General features: G+C 41.8%; 1 protein-coding gene across 3 annotated transcripts in view; it reads left to right on the top strand.

Moving 5' to 3' along the window:
• The window catches only part of magixb (MAGI family member, X-linked b), a 50,396-nt gene that overhangs the window by 24,294 nt on the left and 5,737 nt on the right, over positions 1 to 20,365 (top strand). For all 3 annotated transcript variants that reach the window (XM_086278788.1, XM_086278787.1, XM_086278789.1), the window contains exons 5-15: positions 2,119 to 2,283; positions 4,437 to 4,635; positions 6,146 to 6,216; positions 7,236 to 7,397; positions 8,934 to 9,447; positions 10,482 to 11,028; positions 11,232 to 11,295; positions 12,355 to 12,741; positions 18,180 to 18,380; positions 18,477 to 18,553; positions 18,675 to 18,821. In XM_086278788.1, the coding sequence (XP_086134914.1) occupies positions 2,119 to 2,283; positions 4,437 to 4,635; positions 6,146 to 6,216; positions 7,236 to 7,397; positions 8,934 to 9,447; positions 10,482 to 11,028; positions 11,232 to 11,295; positions 12,355 to 12,741; positions 18,180 to 18,380; positions 18,477 to 18,553; positions 18,675 to 18,821 (2,534 nt within the window). The remainder of the gene's footprint in view (positions 1 to 2,118; positions 2,284 to 4,436; positions 4,636 to 6,145; positions 6,217 to 7,235; positions 7,398 to 8,933; positions 9,448 to 10,481; positions 11,029 to 11,231; positions 11,296 to 12,354; positions 12,742 to 18,179; positions 18,381 to 18,476; positions 18,554 to 18,674; positions 18,822 to 20,365) is intronic.

The following is a 20,365-nucleotide window of genomic DNA, read 5'->3' as shown; positions in this document are numbered from 1 at the left end:
TCATTTTCAGACCTGTGTTGTTAACTTCCTGCCTGATGTAGACCCTGGAAAAGATCTTCCTCACCCACCTGGTGAGCACAATACTTGACCCTCTACAGTTTGCCTACTGTCCTGGGTGGTGAAGGTCATCACTGACTTTGTCATCTGGTGTGAATTCAACCACCTGCATATCAACACCAGTAAGATGGAGGAGATGGTAGTTGTGTTCCAGAGAAAACCAACTCCTGGGTGTTCACCTTAACAGTAAACTGGACTGGTCAGAAAACACTCATGCTCTACACAAGAAGGACCAAAGTCGGCTCCATCTGCCCGGCAGGCTGAGTACTTTGGGGTGTGCAGGTCTTTACTGAGGACCTTTTATGACACAGTAATGGTCTCTGCAATCTTTTATGCAGTAGTCTGCTGGGGAGATGGCAGCATGGAAAGGGGCCGGAGCCAACTAAATAGACAGGTGAAGAGGGCCAGCTCTGTCCTGGCCAGTCCACTCGACTTTATAGAGGAGGTGGGTGAGTGGAGGATGCTATCCAAGCTAACGTCCATTATGGACAATACCTCATATCCCCTGAGCAGCTTGTTTAGCTGTTCCAGCCATGTTGTAGGACGGAGCACTCATCCCGACAGTAGTCAGGCTGGGCAAAACACACATACAATAGATACCTGCTAAAATATATGTGTAGGTATAATCACTCCCACTGCTCTTTGTGTGCAAATGAAAAAATCTCAAAGTGTATTTTACTGTATTTACCAACCACTTATAAATAGTACAAATTACTCTTGTATATATTTTTTACTTTTTTATTTTGTACAATATTTTTTCTTATTTATTTATTATTTATTTTTCTAAAATATCTCTAATTCACATTTTCATGTAACATGTGAATTTCCCCAGTGTGGGGTTAATCAAGTCTATGTCTATGTCTAAAACCACAATTTTGTACCAGTGCAGGAGTCAAAGAAGGCAGACAGGCAGGTAGTGAAACAAAGGTAACTTTAATCAGACTAAAAGAAGAAGCATCAAAAGGTGCCGCACAAGTGAAAGCTGCATGAATCCAAAAAAGGAAACAACGTGACCAGAGATCAAGTAAAAGAGCCAAAAGTTAAACAGTTAACAGAAAAAAACACCATGAGACAACTTGTCATCTTTACATTTTACCTTCTGTCCATGTTGCACAACTGAGATTTTTCTTGTAAATTTATAGGTGCTCTGATTTGTTGCTTAAGTTCTGTTTTTTTGACATGAGCCTATTTCCATTCTTTATGCTTAGCTCAGCTAAATGTCTCCTGGCTCACATTAAGTGTGCATTTATCAAACCCATGTCATATCGGTCTTCACATTTACTTCTCAGCAAGAAAACACTGGAAGACTTTTGTCACCCTCTTCCCTTATTGTGCCTCTAACAGTGGCGATGTGTAAGGTAAATACAAGGAGGCTTCAAAGGCTAATTCTTGGTGCTTATTCATGAAAGCTGGTGATACTCAGCTTGTATCTTCCCCACAGACTCCTCCTTTTGTAAGGGTCAGAGTGCTGCCTCTGATTAAAAAGCCTCCATACATTAACAACCATAATTTATAAGAGTTTAATGGGAGCAATAAATGCCATCCTCACCTGCCTTGCATGTGACATTGACGGACATATTGCTACAGCAAAGCAGTCTGGAGTGTCGGCAGCGTTGTTCGTCCAATCGCCTGCAGAAAGCGCAGTAAACGGTGACGGCTGGTGACCTTGCTGCTGAGTTCACTAATCTAATGTTTCCCTCAGCCCATTTGGATCTCCACGAGCCAAATGGAGGGGTGGAGGTAATTTCATTTCTGCTTTAGGAGCTGGAGCAGATGGCTCATTCTAAGAATGTAGTTTATGATCTCAGGGGATACATAACAAAGGTGTGTACATGCATATGTCGTATGAGGTATTTATCTCATGAATTCATATCATGTTTGAACTGTTCATATAGGCTTTGTGAAATTAATGATCTTCAAATTAATGCCAGTGGATTTGAATGGGCCCATAATGTACATTAATCCCAATATCTCAGTTTATTTCATTATAACATTTAACTTTTTCATTGCATCTCAATTGATTAAGAAAGGGTGTCTCTCTTCTGCTTTTCTCCGTCGCAGGGAATTACTACGGCACACCTCGGCCCGTTCACGTTAGTGCAGAGAGCCCCCCCATCACCTACCAGGAACACCGCAACCTGCTCAGAAACTTCCGCACACGCAGCAAATCGCTCAGCAACTTGGAAAAGGCTGCACCAGAAGGCATACACAACGAGGGAGACTCGGGCAAGTGTCGCTGAGCTAAACTATGGCCGGTGCTGGCAGAGCAATAAATGTTCGTCTGCATCTAAGTAATCATAAATGAAGCATTGAAGTTATCAGTTATATTGAGTTATTTATATAGCATATCAGCAGTGGGAAAATGTATCTTCTCAGAACTGCAAAGTATTCAGCAGCTTAATACTGCGTCGTCTCTCTATCAATAGCTCCAGTCTCCAATGCCCAAATTAATCAATCATTAGCATGATTAGTATGCTCTAAAATCTCAGTTGGGCTGTGGCCTCATCGATTGCTGGATCACCTCCAAGGGAAGGTCAAGCTGCCTTGGGTCAAGCAGGCAAAGAGGGAAGCAGACAAGTGTGCACACACAGAGGTGAGGGACGAAAACTAGCAAATCATGCGACAAGAAAGCAGCATTGTTCGACTCGAGTCATTGGGCTCCCCAAACATACGGTCATTGTAGGTTTTTGTGGCAGTTGTGACCAAAATACTATCTCGTTTAAAGAGAAGGCTTAAAAGGCTCATTAATCACCAGTGAGAGAAAAGACTAATGCAAAGAGCTTACTTTCAAAAACATATTTAAATAAAAGTATCATCAGCGAAATGCACTTAAAGTAGAAGCAGCTTGTTACTAATAATGCTTCGACTTGTGAGGTACTCCTTTTTTTTTTGAGTCCTAGTGCAGATATCCTTTACCTGGGACTCAGTGTGGGTATTAGATCATAAAAATACAAGAATATTTATTCAGTTGTTATGAAGATGCCTCCAAATTTGTAGTGGTTAACACATTCGCTTGGAAAATAAAAGGGCACTGGTTCGAGTCCAGATGGGGACGCAAATTCTCTTTGGTTTTCTGCCAAATCAAAAACATCTGGAGCTACCTGCTGTGGCGACCCCTTGTGGCGAGAGAACATTTGGAAGTAGTTCTCATTCAGACCATGGGTGATTTTTCATATGGACCTACATTTACTGAGCCAACCTGGGAGGCACGAAGAGCCCGAACACTCAGAGGTTTCTGTGCTCTATTATATATTCCAGAGAGACTAGAATAGCTTCCAAAAAAGTCTAGGAATAATGAGAAATAAATGTAAATGACCATAAAGACACACAGTGACCATAAGAGATGCAAAATAACCACAAGTTGAAGCAAAAATGTGCAAAAGCTTTGCAAGATACAGTGATCAAGACAGGAAATGATCACATATACAGATATATTTTTGTGCTTTCATGATTAAAAGGAAATGACAAGGGCCTCCAGCCATACACCTTCAAATGATAACAAGCTACAAAGAGTAAAAAATATAAATTATAAACAATATTACCCTTTGAATTGTGGTGAATAAGCGTGAGTGAAATACAAATACTGCAAAATTATATACTTGAATAGACTGCAGGCACAAAGAAGTGAAGGCAACATGAAACTAGTACACAGGAGCTGAACAGAAGGTGAGTGTAAGATTAAATATTAGAGAAAGGGAGCACGGCAGCAGCGTAGGGGGTGGAGGTGGCAGGTAGGGTGGCTGAGTGTTAAGAAGGGTGAAGGCAGGGAGCCAGAATGGGACAGAAGATAAGAGAGAGGCAGGCAGTGTGGGAGGTGAGAAAATCAGGCAGACAGCTATCCAGAAACGTGCTCCAAGCAGTCAGGTATTGCAGCAGGCAGTCCGGACCGGTGCAGGATGCAGGCAGGTTGGAGTTTGAGAGAGCCGTCCAACACCCTGACCTCTGCTGAGTCATCTTTTGAAGTGACGATGCGTGGGTGGATGGGTCCAGCATCACTTGTCGCGTGCAGCAGGACTCCCAGTGTTAGGGCTGACGTCTCTTAAATCCATGCTGGAGCTCAGAACTGAAGGACAGCTACAAGGACAGCTAGGAAAGAAAATATGCTTATTTTTCATCTACTGCTAGTGTGGCATGCATAGTCACATATTCTTCCTCCTTAGAGAAAGGACAAAGACAGCTGAGATGCTGACCTCAGGTCTTTTTGCCTGACAGCCCCCAGTGGAAATGCCAGAATAAGGTCATTACAGCTTGCAGGAGAAACTTTTTACCTGCCACATCCGTTCAATAATATATCAGTGTTAAGTATTTCTTCTCTGTCATAAAAAAAAAAATCCTGCATGTGCACGTGACAATAAAAGTGATTCTGACTGTAATTACAGGAGGCTCTGCGGGTGTTAGCAGCAGCATCCCTCTTGGTCACCGGTCTCCCGGTCGCACACGAGCATCCAGTAGCGGAGGCGATGGTCACGTCATAGAAAACGGCATCATCAGCAGCAGGAGTGGTGCCAGAGTGAGAGGCGTGATGCCCGATCACTGGGAGCAGGCCTTCAGTGACCCAGGAGAGTCAGTTTACATAGAGTAAGTGTTGCCATAAATCTATTAAATGAATAGTCCAACATTTCAGGGAACAGGCTTATTCACGTTTTGAGATTTAACTTCTATTCACATGGGATTATTATTCAAAGGGGATCTTGTGATTTAGAAATTACCCGCCCCCCACGTCTGTATTTTGTGCAGCACGTTCGCACAGGATCAGTGAAGTCTGTGTTTTACTTGAATTTACTGACATCTGTGGTCAGCAGCTACAGGACTAAGATTAATAATAATAGGCTGCCACATAATAACAGCCAAGTCTGTTGAAAGACAGCAAAATGTTCATTACCGATTCCTGTCATTGCGGTTATCCATCTCCTCATCATCCTTGTTCTTCTGCAAGAGGATATAAAATTTCTATCGGTCTTTATGCTGTATAGTGACACTAACCCTCCTTAATTTGTAACAGTCACAACTCTGACAGCAGAGATGCACAAGCAAGGTGTGGAGAACAGAAAAGTCTTTCCAAATAGGCAGAAGTTAAAGATAATTTCATACAAATAAAATATAAATAACACCACAGCACCTCTGGGATTCACCATAAAAAGGTTATCTGTGGTACAAATATTAACTTTTCAAATTATGGATCCTGTAGATTTGTATGAGATTTTGATCTCAGACTTCTTGAGCAATTATTACAAATGACTAGAGGTCTTCAGATAATAAGTCCTGTGTGAATAAGGCTTTAGACAAGAAGATCAATAACACCATTCTATCTGCCAGCTTATTATGAAGCTAAAGCCAGGAAATACAGAACAACAGCAAGGCTGGCTTCTTTTTTTAAACCCCAGCAATAGCTGGGTTGCATGCACTTACCAGCTTAACATGGCCGAACCCCACCCATCTACTCCTAATCCGAACCTAATCACTGACGTAGAAATATTTAATTAATTCAACATGTACGTTATTTTTATTAATGAGATTTACTGTCTGGCTGTATTTCCTTGCTGGTCTTCTCTATGATAATTCTTTTGATTCTTGGACTCTGTTACAGTGGCTTTTGCACAATTCCTAATTCAGATCAATCAAGTCATTCTCTATTCGATTATTGATTGGCTGCCCCTCGTAAAAAGATCTGAACAATAGGAGGTCAAGGCTTCCATATTCACAGCAAAAATGCTGCACCTGAGATAACAATAGAAGAGATATCTACTCTTATAAATAGACTAAAGTTTTTTAAAATAAATATATTATGCATATTTTTAATATATGCATATTAAAAATATGCATTTAAAAAAGTCAGAAACCTGAGTCTGTCTGTCTATCATTTTCATTTCATTCTAAAAAGTGAATATGTGATTTTCTCAATTTGCTCAATGCCTCCTTTTAGCACGCTGGAAAAAGATGGCAGAGAAAGTTGCATTGTTTGCAGAGGCAGGCGTTTCTATTGTTCAACAAAAGTCTAATAAATTCCAGCACTGTCATATTGTATCCAATGCTGTTATGTTTCTAAAGAGGGTGGCTTTCATTTCTTTTCCAACTTTGTCTCTCCAAGACGCAACCCAAAGAGGACCAGCTGGCAGAGTCATCGAGCCTCAAGCAGGGAAAACCTCTACAAAAACGACTGTGAGCGTCTTTCGTTTGCATTCGTCTCTTTCTCTCTACGTTTCACTCGAATTCCGTGTAATTATTAAAACACTGGCAAGCGATTTAACTGTTGAACAGTCTAAATGAAGCTATATATTTGTCAAAAAGGGAAGAAACAGACACAGCCAGCTTGTTAGAGCCAAATGAGATGGAATGAGCTTTTAGCTGAACTGAGACGTGTAAGTGATTAAGGCCTAAAGCTCAGAGCTGCTGGCGAAGAGCCAGACTCGCTGCTGGGACTGGCAGGGTTGACACGTGTATGACATGTGACTGGCAACTTGATTTCATGATTTGGCCACATCATTTGTTGTTTAGAGGCGTAATCTAGTTGCAGATGGCTGTTTGTCATGATTGGAAATGCTCTGTTGCCACACTGTGACTCGACAAAGTGCAGTACACTTTTCTCACCAGCAGAAGGTGATATAATATTCATTATGATCAGAGGTACCTGATAGGATTTCTGCACAATCTGGTACAAACATTTACATGTTTACAGCTGGAAATGATTGCTGCTTCTGTCCCCACAATTAGGGCAGGATTGAATTAAGAACAAACATGAAAGGAAAGGCGCAGTCTGTAATAGCACAGATTTCTTGATGCAACAGTAAATAGTAAATAAAGACCTGGATTACTGTAGAGAGCTGGGTCGACCTAATGGATTATGTTTCCATTTTAAGGTGGTCGTCTGTAATGGATTCTGCTTTTAATGCAATCGTCCAACCATATGCTTTGGTTTGTGTAGCATTTTGTTAAAAGCCCATCTGCTGATTGGTTTGCAGTGTTACAGCTCTCTCTCTTTTGCCTTATTCGTAAGACCTGTCAGTTCTAAGCACTGAATTGTATGTAAACATGCAGGACGGTGTTCAGTCTCTTCTATGATTCCACCCTGTTGGCATATTTTTTAATTTCTTTCCTTAAGGACTATTATGACTTTTTCTTGGAGGTAAGCATCGTTATTAACCCATCCTCTCTTTTCCGCCTTTATCGCTAACTCGCAGGGTTCACGGACGAGCCTGGGGACCTCAGGGGTTTCCCTGTGCACACACACTTGATCAAAGGCCCCAGAGGGTTTGGTTTCAATATTGTGGGGGGAAGCAGGCCGAGAGAGTTTCTGCAGGTGTACAGTGTGACAGAAAGTGGACCCTCCACTCTTAAGACAGGTAAAAGATTATATGTATCATGGTCATGACTGCTACAGTTTTGCAGTTGGTAGTGTGTAAGTGTCTTTTTCTTATTTTTGTTCTTTCTGTCAGAATTTCTGTGGGTTTCACTATAAAATATTCCACAGAAAGTGAGTGATCAGTTCTTAATCTTCAGGGCTAGCACACTCTAATCTGGCCGTCATGTATAAACACCACTGCACATGCTGGTTGCAGACACACTCATGCAAATGCACTAGGCATGGTATTTGCACTCTAGAAAGCCGGGGCACAGGCTGTCTCTGCAGGGACTGATCTAGTTCATATCTGTTAATAGGCTGGTTTAGGAGGATTATGTGGTCGGATTAGTCTACACACATACAAAATACACAGTGTGTATTCCATTTACAAACGCTCCACACTTAAGCATATGAAACTAGTAAGAAGGGTTAACCCTTACATACTGCTCGGGTCAAATTTGACCCATTCTGACATTTTTCAGCTGCAAAAATAACCTAAATTTTGCTTAGTTAGACTGCAATATGAATATTTTTATACTGTTGTACGGGTGATGAAAAATTTTTGTACACTGCGGTTGTTTGGTGTCACATTTAACCCATAACTACTGATAAAGATTTTTAGATTTAAAGATTTTTAGGTCCAGCAGTGTCGGTCAAATCAAGTAAAATGGTGGTTTGAGGGAATCGTGACAGACATGTCATGTCTGCGTGTATTTTTCACGGGACAGTGGTGACAGAGTTCATCAGCACACTGTCATGAGAACTGCCTGTGTTCACATGCATTCACCCAGCGTCCCACAGGGACACAAAACCGCTGGTCCTTGCAGGGTCACGGGAGAATCTCAAAAGAGCGTAATAGTAAAACAGTGTAGATATGATCATATATGGTCCGCATAAGGAACAGAGGTCATACAGAGGTCAGAAGGTGCCTTGAGAGATGGTGCCTTGACACAGACACGGGATGTGAAACAGTGTGGTTGTAGTGGGATGAGCCGCACTGTTGCCTCACATCAAGATGGTTCATGGTTTAATTCTGTGCAGAGTTTGCATGTTTAATCCACTCCAGAGTACTTGCAGTGGGTTTTCTCCACACATTTTGAGTTAACTGGTGATTGAAGTGCATAGAAAACAGTTATTGTGTGACTTGTAGTTCAAAGGGCTTTGAGGAGTCAGTAAAACTAGAAAAGTGCCAAATAAATATGAGTACATTAGCTATGTGTGTTTGTGCTTTGCATCTGCAAGCACAAACACACACAATTTCAGAAAACAATGCAACAATCAACAAATTATAATCTGTTAGTTTTGAATTATTTGAGATTAAAACAGATCAAAAGAGTGCTTTGAATGCACAGACTAGTTGATAATAAGCAATTTTCTAATTAATATTGAATTAACATTTGGATGGTAGTTTGGTAGATGGATTTTTCAAAAAATATAACAGAAGTGAGAACAGTTTAACAGAAAGAATCTGTTGTTAAGTTAAGAAATTTGTGATAATTATTTTTGTATCCCTGTCCTTTTGTTTGTGGTTTATTAGCGGACATCCTGGTGTACATCAATGACGTCTGTGTGTTGGGAATGTCTCACAAAGAGGTTGTAGAGATGCTCAAGGTGGTGTCTGTAGGCCACAGCGTGGATGTAGAAGTTAGAAGAGGGTATCCAATGCTCTACAACCCGGATGGTTATCCAAAGCACTCGAGGTTACTGGACAGTGTGGACCCCATCCTACCACCCACCACCACCCAACCTCAATCTCTTCACCAACTACCTCGCCTACCAGCACCCTCACCCCACACGCAGCACTTTAATGGGGTTCACGGTGATGGGAGGTACATGGAGCCTGCCGTGACTCTGGACACAAATGGAAATGCCATGTCTGTCACCTCCAGACACCTGCCCCCTTACAGACGCTCCAGTGTGAGCAATGCCGTCTCTTCGTCCCCTGTTCGCCCACCTCGCTCCCACAGAAGTTTAGCCAGGCTGCAGTTACTCGACCCAACAATGGCAAGCCAAAGTGACAGTGAAGTTGTTTCTGCGATTGGTTCACACAGGTAATAACTTAAATGCAAAAATAAATGCATACCTAGAGATATTAAATGATTAATTCTCTTTTAATTTGTGTAATTTGAGTATAATTTGATCTATCTATGAGCTCATTGGGGAAGTCCTTCCAGTTTTTCTTGTAGCCCCTTGGGAAATTTAACTGTCCACCGCTGTGTGGGCGTAGCTAGCTCAGCAAGTTCACCATCAGTCTGGAGTCAAGGTGCCAACCATAAATCAAATTTTCCCCTTTATGATTCATGGAGTACAGTTTTATGGGTTATCTTGACATATACGCCTACAGGCCACTTTATTAGATACACATGTTCAACTGGCCATTATCTGATCAGCAAATAAGCGCATTTAGGCATATAGACATGGCCAAGAATACCTGTTTAAACTGACACCGTGATTCAGAATGGAAAGGTGATTTAAGTGACTTTGAACATGGCATGGCTATTTATGCCAGACGGGCTTGTCTGAGTATTTCAGAAACTGCTAATCTACACACAACCATCGGTTGGGGTTACAGAGAATACTCTGAGAAAAAAAAAGAAAGGAAAATATCCGTTGTCCCAGTAGTTCTCTGGGAGAAAATGCCTTGTTGACTTGAGAGGAGAATGGCCACACTGCAACAGTAACTCAAATAACCAATTATTACAATCAAAGTATGCAGAAGAGCATCTCTGAACCCACAGTATGTCAAACCTTGAAATAGATGACAACCACATGGGGTTCCTACCAGCTAAAAACAGGATACTGAGGCTATAATTAGCCTCAGTGCAACAAAATTTTCAGTGATCAGTCAGGTAATCATCTTGCCAGTCGAAAAAAGGAAGCATTTTAGATCAAGCTTCACTGCGGTTTGCGGAGTTGTTAATCTATCTGCCATGTTGTGATGAGCGAAAATTGGATTTCAGAGATGGACATTATTTCTAAAAACTAAATGGCAGATACTGCATCCCTACATGTTTTAGTATGATACTGTCTCTGAACACAGAGGCATTTAGTATTGATTTTAACTCTCCTTTCTCTTCTTCATCAGGGCATCAATGATCCGTAATCACAACAATAACTCACTCGCGACACCTCGTCATCCTTTACTTTATGGAACATCCAAGTCGTCTGAGAGTGACCTGTCCACCCTGTCGGGGTCCCGGCTACCCCTGCCTCAGTCCCCAGGAAGGCCCTCCTCTTCCCCCGGTGGTCCCCGCAGCACTCATCCCCACCTATTCAGACCACAGACCTCCCATCTCAGACCTCCAACCCCAGACAGCCCGCAACACCGTGGCTTTAATGGTTTCCAGGGCAACACCAGCCCCACTGCAAGTCCCAGCAGCATGTCCTCACCTGGGGCAATGAGTGTAGGCAGTGGACTTGGAGCTTTCAGTGGAGGGGAGCTGGTGCCAGTGGCCTTGGGCCAGACTGAAGGAGACAGAGGCCTGGGCTTCAGCATGACGGCTGGCGGTCCAGGAGGCACTATTGCTTTAGTAAATCGAGTTTGGGACAGGAAGCAGTGCAACTCCCTGCAGCCAGGGGACGCTGTTGTCAAAATCAACGGAGCTGACGTCCAGAGCCTTAGCTTTACACAGGTAAAGGAGAAAAAGTGGAAAGAAAACCAGGGAGATGAAACATAAACCGATGAAGATAATACAGTGCGTAAAAAGAGTGGTTTCCAACATTTTAGCTTATTTTTTCCTCACACCCCTTAAGTTTGAATCATCAGAAATGACTTTGCATGATTAAAAATTTTGAAACAATTTCAGAACTTAATACTTTTAATGTTTGTTCTCAGGTACAAACAATTATCCAGGAGCACGCCAAACGGGGAGAAGTCATCTTACTGGTTTACAGAGGAGGTAAATAATTCACAATCATTTGATATTCAGTGATTTTTTTTTTAATAAGGTTGAGCTCTCCTGCAACCCTGACTTGCATAAGAACTAGAACCAAAAAACTGCTTTGCCAGCTTAGTAATGTGCATACATAATGTGCATGTTCGTTGCAGTAGAATAAAAGATGGGAACTTTTTAAAGTTCCACCTTTGCATCTGACCAACCAATTAAAATGTTTGTTGGTTTTGTGGAATTCAGATTGAGCAGCTGTTGTTCTGATGTTTACTTTGCAATCTGCTCTATCAGCGGTTCTCAGCCTCTCCCTCCTGACATTCCTCTGTAGCTCTGTCAGGTCTCAAGAACGTTCATTTTTACCACCTGGCATGTTCAAAAGTTTTACTTTAACTCACCATTTATGATTTATAGTTATAAGACAGTTGTCTTATAACTATAAATTCCACTTGTCCTGTTAATATCTGCTTTAACCATTTATGCATTCACTTTTTCCGTCCATTTTCACTGCTTACCCAAATTTTCTGTTCAGACCTGCAGGTAGACTCGGTTTTTTAGATTAGATCATTTCCCCACAATAGTTGTTTCATTCTTTTTCCAATACCCTACATACTGTTGAAATGAAATAACTCAATTGTACCAGTGGAATAGTTGGGAATAATTGCCTCTCTACTGGCAAATTAGCTGCCTATTTGCTAACAGACATGATGAACATGAATGACACGATCATTTGTCAGGAACAAGCTTATTTTGAAGTCATACTGACGAGGAAATTATTTGCTGATTAATGTGTAGATTTTCCTTTATTCCCTAAAATGCCTACTCAGCAGCGATGCTACTCTGTAACATTTGCTGCATCACATTGAGCATAACGGTGGTGTTTCAGTGCACTTTGCTGGACAAACTATCCTCTAGGGCTATTAAAAATTTTTAAAAAGCCCCTTTTTTGTTATATGTGGTGTCTCCAGTAATTAATAAAATAAGAAGCTCTACTTTTTAGTGAATCGTTAACAAAATGTATTCTCTTTGTTTTTATTTGTTTCGGTTTTATTCTCTCACTCTCCTTATCAGGAGTCTATCATTCAGCTGTCTCCCCTGGAACTATCCGGAGACTCCCTCCACCTCTGCTCCGTCCCCCTCCTCCACCTGACAATTCCTCTGTGCTCCCAGAAGCACTGCAAGTGCCCCGGACCTCTGTCGGCACACCTCCCTCTCCAGCACGTTCCTCACTAATCCAGAGCACGAGTTTCTTGGAGTCCATTCCAGTAACCCTCACTATGGAGCCCAAAGACTGGATTAACACGGGCCTGGAGGATGAAGCTGCCGGCGTTCCAGTGCTGGAGAAGCAGAGCGGTGAACGAACTCGGCGGCATCGAGGAATTGAAGTGGAGCTGAGGAGAAAGCCAGGAGAAGGCTTTGGCTTTGTGATTGCCTCACAGGACGTGGAGAATGGGAAAGGTAAGATTCAACTTGTGACTTATCATGACACTTTCATCAGGTTAAATCTTTTAGAGATAGTAAAGCTTTTAACTTGTTTTGATGAGCGACACAGTATTTTTTTAAATCCAAAGAAACAGAATTGGATGGACATTATGCAACATTAGTTGAACTTTTCTGGCTGGGTAAAGCGATTTGGTGAGATGCCCACTAAAACGGGTCTCATTTGGACGCCCTTGTGGACAGGAAGACCATTAGGTAATTACAGATTAAAAAGTGGTCACCGTGGCCACATGCCACTGGATGAGTCATGATGCACAATGAACCTTTCTCTTTTAAAGGCTTCCAGGTTGGTTTTATTTGGGTTGTAAAGAAAACTGGTTTTGACCTCCTCTATTTTCAAGTGACTGCTTCATCATGAAGTGCACTTTTGGCTTGGAAGCAGGAAGTTGCTTACCATTTGTCAGGTGCACAGCTGTGCTTTAGATTCATTCACTCATTTGGGTTTTTTATTTTAAATGTTTAAATGTTTATCTAGGGTTCTGGGCTAGCAACTCATTATTCCCGTTGCAGGACCACCCTAAGGTATAGCCTAATTTATCCTTTCTTTCATACTATTTGACAAAATGAACTCAATATTTTTATTTTTTTTATTTTGTGAGAGTTGAAACAAGTAATTGTATATAATCTTAAATGTTTCAATCTACTATCCCATCTCACACTGGACTCCTTGGACAGGTTGTTTCTTGCACTTTCTTGGACTGTGGGATGAATTTACCAGAGAAGGAATCACATTCCTTTTATTTATTGGAAAGTGCATGTCCTGTTTATTTATTTATTTTAATTGGAAACTATCTTGTATAGATTTGTAGGCATAAACCCCCTCAGCCAGTCAACAAAAATTTAAAAAATATAGACAACCATACAGCTAACTCACAAAAGCCTGTTGTACAGGCCTGAACATAACCACTGTGTGGTAACATAAACAGCAAGGAAGGTGAGAAGTGGACAGCATCAGCATACTAGTCAAGTTTCTTTTAAGTGTACTTTATTTCTGGCATCTCCATTCTACCATAAAACAACCATCCTGGTAGGCAAAAATCCCATTTGCTGTATATAGGACTTTACACACACCTGAACCTCATTAGTCTCTACCATTGAGAAAAAAATAGGTCAGACCGAACAATACGAGTCTAAACAAAGAACAGGAATAAGATTACGCATGAAACTGACAAACTCATTTACTCTGCTAAATGGTTTGAAAAGTAAAACACTGCATACAGTACAACTCAAAAGGCTACTTTAAAGAAAATAAACAATGCTATACAAATTAAAAAACCTTCACTTGGTTACACCCAGTGATCCAATCAATGACCTCGTGACCCTATATAAACAGGAAGTACTGGGGCGGCCCTTCCCACACACCTGGTTTAAATATAGGACCTGAATAAATGGACAAACATGGTAAGTATAACCAAAGCAACATAAAAAAACATCATTTACCAGACATTTACCTGTGAACAGGAGAAAATTCAAATGACCTGATGGTTAATAGTATTTGCTTTAAAAAACATGGATGCATGCATGGATGTGATGGATGTAACTACTGCTACCACAAACAAACCCGGGATAGTATGTTAAGCAAAGTTACACTAGCAATGTCTAAATTAAAGCATTATGGTTGACTGTAAAATAACAAGGAATAAATTATCAATGTGGTTAAGGGACAAGTGGTAAATGAGTTCATGCCTGACCACTTTGTCACAGGGAAATGTAATTTTAGAAAAGAAATGGTCGTGTAGTTTACATAATGTCATACAGCAAAGCAAGCGAGTGAAACAGGTTGCACAGAAAAATGTAATAATTTCATGTCCATTTTGAGGACAAACTATACTTTTACAAAACAGAGATTGCATTCTTGCAGATGAAATTGTTTAAGTTGTTAAGCTGGCATATCACAGCTAGAGCTGCATGGGCCAAAATTAATTGAGTCTAACCTGGTTTGCCAGCCACAGATTTTTTCTACAGGCCTCGAGTTTGACACATGTGCTGTTAGCTGACCGTGCAAACCACCAGCATACAGTGCATTTTATATTGTTAATGGATCGTATCCTTTTATCCTCTAAAAAATACTGTAAGTTCAAACTGCTTGAACTGCTTTGCTAAAAGATCACAAAGTTTATGTGGCAGCCCCATCTTTCATTCATTTCCAAAAATGATTTAAGAATAGATTTATTTATTTATTTATTTTTTACGTCTGCAATCTTTTGAATTGAATATTCAAGCTTGAATTAAGAAAAGTAGTCTCGTATCTTTGATCTTACGGGACAATGCTGCATCGTTTCAGTTCTGTCTGGGAAGTGAACACATCCTGCCCCTTATTAGCTTTTAGTGTATTGCTTATGAATAGCAGGTTAGCCGCAGCATCCCAGTGATGTATTACCCTCTCACCTTTACATGTCTTGCATTAGCTGCTCTGTTCCACTTTGATGCAGTTCAATTTGCTTTATGGCCCAAGCGAGCACACATTTGTGTTTTCATGGTGAGATTAAGGTTGTAGGTGCACCTGTCCCTGCAGTACAAAGTCTGTCCACTCTTGTAAGCCTCCATCTCCATCATGTCCTCATTCTCCCCTTCATTTCACCCTTGTCATGCCACTCCTGTCTCTCTTTTCCTCTTTTTTTTTTTTTTCTTAATAATTTTCTATTCCCATCTCTGGCTTTCTCTTCCTCTCTCACTCTCACTCATAAGCTCCTGCCCACTCTCCCTCTCTCTCTCACACCCCTTTTGCTCTGCAGTAAAAGCGTCCAGTCGGGTTTTTCAAAAGATTAAAACTCTCTCTCCGTCTCTCTGTATCTATCGCTCCGTACCTCCCGCTCTCTCCATCACTCTACAAATGCTACACTGAATGTTTCCCTCGCCGAGGAGCAACAGAAGCGACAGCAAACCTGTGTTTTCGCTCCTGTCGACCGCTGCATGTGAATCTGCTTGACACAGATTTTTTTTTTCTTTTATCCTTTTGTTTGTTTTCCTGTGCATGCGAATCAGAGAGCCATGCTGGAGAGACTACAGTCTGCTTTGAGAACTGTGAAGGAGTCCAAACGTAATTATTTGCTCCACTTCTTCTTGTGTGTTTGGCAGAAATGAGGTTGGTCTTGGTTTGGTGCAGTGTTTCACATTCAGCTTTGTAGGTGAGGTAGTAGTGTTAAATACTGCGTTCTGTTCTCTAAAGTTTGCTCAGCCAGATGTGTTGACGGTGTGAAAGTTCGAACCACATGCTCACACGTTCGAGGTGTCAGATGCTTGATCAAAAGGATGCTGCAAGAGATGCGTTGTATGGTTGATTTTGCAGTTATGATGATGCAGCCTTTGTGATTGAAGCAACAGCTGATGAAAGGAAATCTTGTTGTTATTTTAAGCCCAGTCAGGTGTAAAACGGCACAAGACATAATGAGCATTTGTGGGAAAAGGCGATTAGTCCCAGCTCTAATGGTAGTTCGATTGTAGCGGTGATGTTCAGCATTAACTAACTGGCAGAGACACTACCATGTGAGTGATCCTGCTGAAAGCCAGCACTCCTCTCTCCCCCCGGTGTACAACATGTAGTATACATCCGCAGGCTGCTGTAGCAATGTCCACGCTCGCCGCCTCATCTGGGGTCCAGAGAGGGTTTTTTACGGAAGAGGGGGGCTGCTCGACTCCTGAGCGGTAATCAGTGCAGCACGTCAGAGGTTGGCTGGCTGCTGGGCATACCGCAGTGGGATTACTGTGGACAGGAGAACATGGAGAGCCAGAGGAAAAGACACTACGATATAATGCAGTCCGTTCAGATGCATGTGTGTGTAGCTTGTGTGTCTGTTTGTGCATTTGTGGCTGAGTGCATCTGTCCTCATCTTTTTGCATGTGAGTCACTGTGTGTTTGTGTGTGTGTGTGAGATTCTTAACATGTGTCTGTGCATTTCTACAATGCTGCCGTGTGCGTGTGAGCATCGCTGTTGCATGTGTATTCATGTGTTTAGCCACTGTTGATGTATTATGCATGATAAGAAGACTATTTGCAAAGCTGCCTTGGCTTTGATTTGACCTGATTGCTGTTTCCGCCTGGGTCACCCAGATTAGGCCCAGATTGGACTCGTGTCTCTGGGCTCTGATTTATAGGCTGAACCTTGTAACTGAATCATGATTCCAATGTGACATGCTCCTCATCTCATACGACATACTCCTACCCCCAAGAATACAATTTTAATCTGTTAACGAAGCATTTCATTTTGCTCTTTAAATCACTCTAAACATGCTATTTCGGTACCAGAGGGACATGGGCAGAATTGAGCGTCATGTACCTCAGCTGAATAACAGTTTCAAAATGTTTATGCTGCCTGATGGGTTACATAAGGCCACTGGCAAGACTCTAGAAGGGCCAGCTGCCACTAAAGCTCCGCATTCCCTCAAAGTGGGGTCAGGGAAAGCCTAATAGGGAGTTTATTAAAACACAAAAAGAGAAATAAGAGATACAGCAGACAGAAACAGCTGTCCAGCTAAAAATATTTAAGCTTTTTAGTTGGTGCAGGAGATTAAAGGAAGCAAATTTATTGTTAGGCTGCTGAATATTTTTCTCATCAGCCTCAGATTCTGACCATTTTAGCTTAATTGCACGTGATCTCTTCATACAGACAATAAGACAAATGGAGTTCATTATACATGAAGCTAACGGTCCGGTCCTCGCCTTCCACAACACACTTGTGTATTATCTGTAACCTCAGTTTCACACTGTGTCTTATAGCTGATGAGGGTGAGAAGAGTCGTTTTCCCACATCGAGGAGAAAAATATTCGATGGTGCTTGCACGAAAAATAAAAGTACTGCTGTGTGTGTTATCTAAGCCGGTGGCATACTAATGCACACAAGCTACAGTTTGAGGGGGATCTTAGATGTGCTGAGCATAAGAATCACTGGTGCTGAGTAAACAGATATCTAAAGATCTAAAGTTTGTTGTTATGTGCGGTTTGACAGATTAGGGTTGGAAAAAAGTATTGCCGGAAAGATTGCGTTCCATGACAGTTTATTCTTGAGGGGGAAGATGCATTGTTGGACAGCTGAAAAACTGTTTGCGGCGTGTCAGTGGTTAGAGAGGTAGGTTGATAGATGGGAATATGAGGGAGAAGAGGAGAGTGTTTCAAGGAGATAGTGGGGAAAGGAGCGACTAGGTAGGCTCCTTTGAGGAAGTAATTCATAAAATAGCCTGTCAAGAATGATCCAAAGCTAAATTATAGCTTGTTTTAGGATTTCTGGCACATGCGCTGATGAGCTAAAGCTTCCTGTTTTTATAATTATCTACTTATGACTCCACTTATTACTCTCAGCCTTCAGTTAAGAGGAAACTTTTTAGGCCTGATGGAATCTCGTGTTCCAGCCTCATCTACTTTAATGCGCTAATAACTGTTTTATTCTGTCCTATTTCAGCTGCTTCTCTTCTGCCCCACCGGTTTGTGACGGTCCGTCGTGGCAGTCCTGCGGCAAAGAGCGGTCAGATCCGGCCCGGGGATCGTTTAGAGGCTGTAGAGGGACGCTCGGTGGTGACTCTGCCTCATCGGGAGCTCGCTCAGATACTTCGCCGGGCAGGAAATACTCTACGTCTTACCATTGTCCCGCGTTCCAGCACCTGTAGGCATTCACATAAGCATCCAAACATACACATATGCCACAGTGCAAAGCTTGGCTTTTATTTCACAATCAGACCTTAATCACTATCATTTGCAGACTCTGCAAACCTTCCAGAAACTGCTGACTATGACTCTGGTCACAGAAACCGAAAGGGACAGAGGTCACGTCCAAAGGTGAGGGAAGCACATTCAATCACGTGTACCTAACAGGCACTGAAATTCCTACATCGATTGTGGCTGTTATTAACTGCCAGTGTATAATATTAACCTAAACTTCTTTATCTGTGTGTCCCAGCGGGACTCCAGGTATTACAGTGTGGATCTGGATCGCGGCCCCTCAGGATTCGGCTTCAGCCTCCGAGGAGGAAGTGAGTACAACATGGGCCTCTACGTTCTGGGACTGATGGAGGGAGGGCCTGCATCACGGAGCCAAAAAATGCAGGTGAGTCTGTTTCCTATGTGCATTTCAGCTTGTTTACACAATATATAATGAATGCATTGAAGTTCTTTGAGTTTTGCTTTTATTTTTTTCAGCAAAATCTACAGAGTTGTGTAGTCGGGGTTGTGGTTTAATAATCCACGTCGAAACACTCTTCCCTGACCTCAAGGTCAAGGAAAAATGTGAAGGGGAATTCACATTTTTCATATTTTTCCTAAGTGAGAAATTAGTAAAAGACAACCATAGTGCTTAAAGAATCAGTTTTTACTTATAAAAGGCTGCTAAATTAGCCCAAACTGAACATTGTTGATTTGAGTCTCCTATGTTGAAAAAGAGCCACGTTTTTCCTCACCCTTCTCTGTGTCATGTCTGACGCACTACATGGCAAAAGCAGTGTAAACATGTGTATTTTTCTTCCTCTACTCCCCCACAGTTTTGTTGGAGTCTCTGTCCTCATACCGCACATAACGAAAATGGTCTCTGTGGTCTTCTCTGGCTACTAAACAATAAAACACCTTCTTGCATATTTCCATTGATGGCTATGGTATCTTTTTGAAACCTCTGAAAAACATCCAACAAAATGTTCAAATCTAGTCCCTTCCCTTCCTCCAAGGGTGGTGCCAGTTCAACTTTGCCATTCTCTCAAACACTGAGCAACAACAGGTATCTGTGCTCACAGTCATTTCTCTTTTCTTCACTGTCAAAAGCAATATGCTTCCTGAAAAGAATTACACAGATGTTTGCTAAATCCAATTTGGGGCTACACTGGGTGGCATCAAATACTGAAGAGCTAATAGAAGCCTTTCAGATGCTAAAATCCAACTTGAACTCCCAGCCCTGGGTCCAGAACCACAGAGGCTCAATTAGGCTCTGCTTTGAGCTATTCTCAAACTAGAGGAAGCTCTGCAATGCTTCAGCCAGGCTGATTCATGTCAGCATCATTAAGGAAAATTCTCACAGTGCAAAATGCAGAGGCTGGAAATGTTTCAAACAGATGTCAACCACAACTGAGCTCTCGCAAGAAAGTTGTGATTATTCCATCTGTGTAACATGTCTTTAAAGAGTTCAGACATCTCGAGGAGGGAAAGATGTTTAACAAGCAAAGCCTGTTCAAGAAGCAAAATCCTTCGCATTTCGTGTATCGTTTGCAGACCTCTCAAGTGAACATACTCTGATCGTCCCACACATCACAATGCCACACTGCTTGTGAGATTCTATTATGACAAAGTATCTCAGTAAGGAGGCAGCAGTCCAAGCAGCTGGATGCTGGGTTTTTGGCAGAAATGTCCTCTGTTATTCGCAAGTCTGTTATTTGTCGCAAGTTACGTGGGAGAAGACTAGAGGATGGCATCAATGTGTTTAAATCCTGGACAATTATTAATGTACATGTTCTCCGAGAGGTGGGAGTGCTGACAGCAAGCATTGGACAGTACTCGTTACCTAGATGTCAACCAGAGCTGTGCACATCGAGCTGATTGAATTAATCAGCTCAGCGCTCATCAAAACGCTGTCACGCAACGACCAACATTTTTGCAAAGTGAAGGTGA

Source organism: Aulonocara sp. 'chitande type north' Nkhata Bay, linkage group LG20 (assembly GCF_057382095.1).
Source record: "Aulonocara sp. 'chitande type north' Nkhata Bay isolate Kocher_YH1m ecotype deep benthic linkage group LG20, A_spYH_male_GT1.1, whole genome shotgun sequence".
Classification (NCBI taxonomy): Eukaryota; Metazoa; Chordata; class Actinopteri; order Cichliformes; family Cichlidae; genus Aulonocara; species Aulonocara sp. 'chitande type north' Nkhata Bay.
Note: the sequence above shows the minus strand (reverse complement) of the source record. Positions and strands in the feature narration are given on the sequence as shown.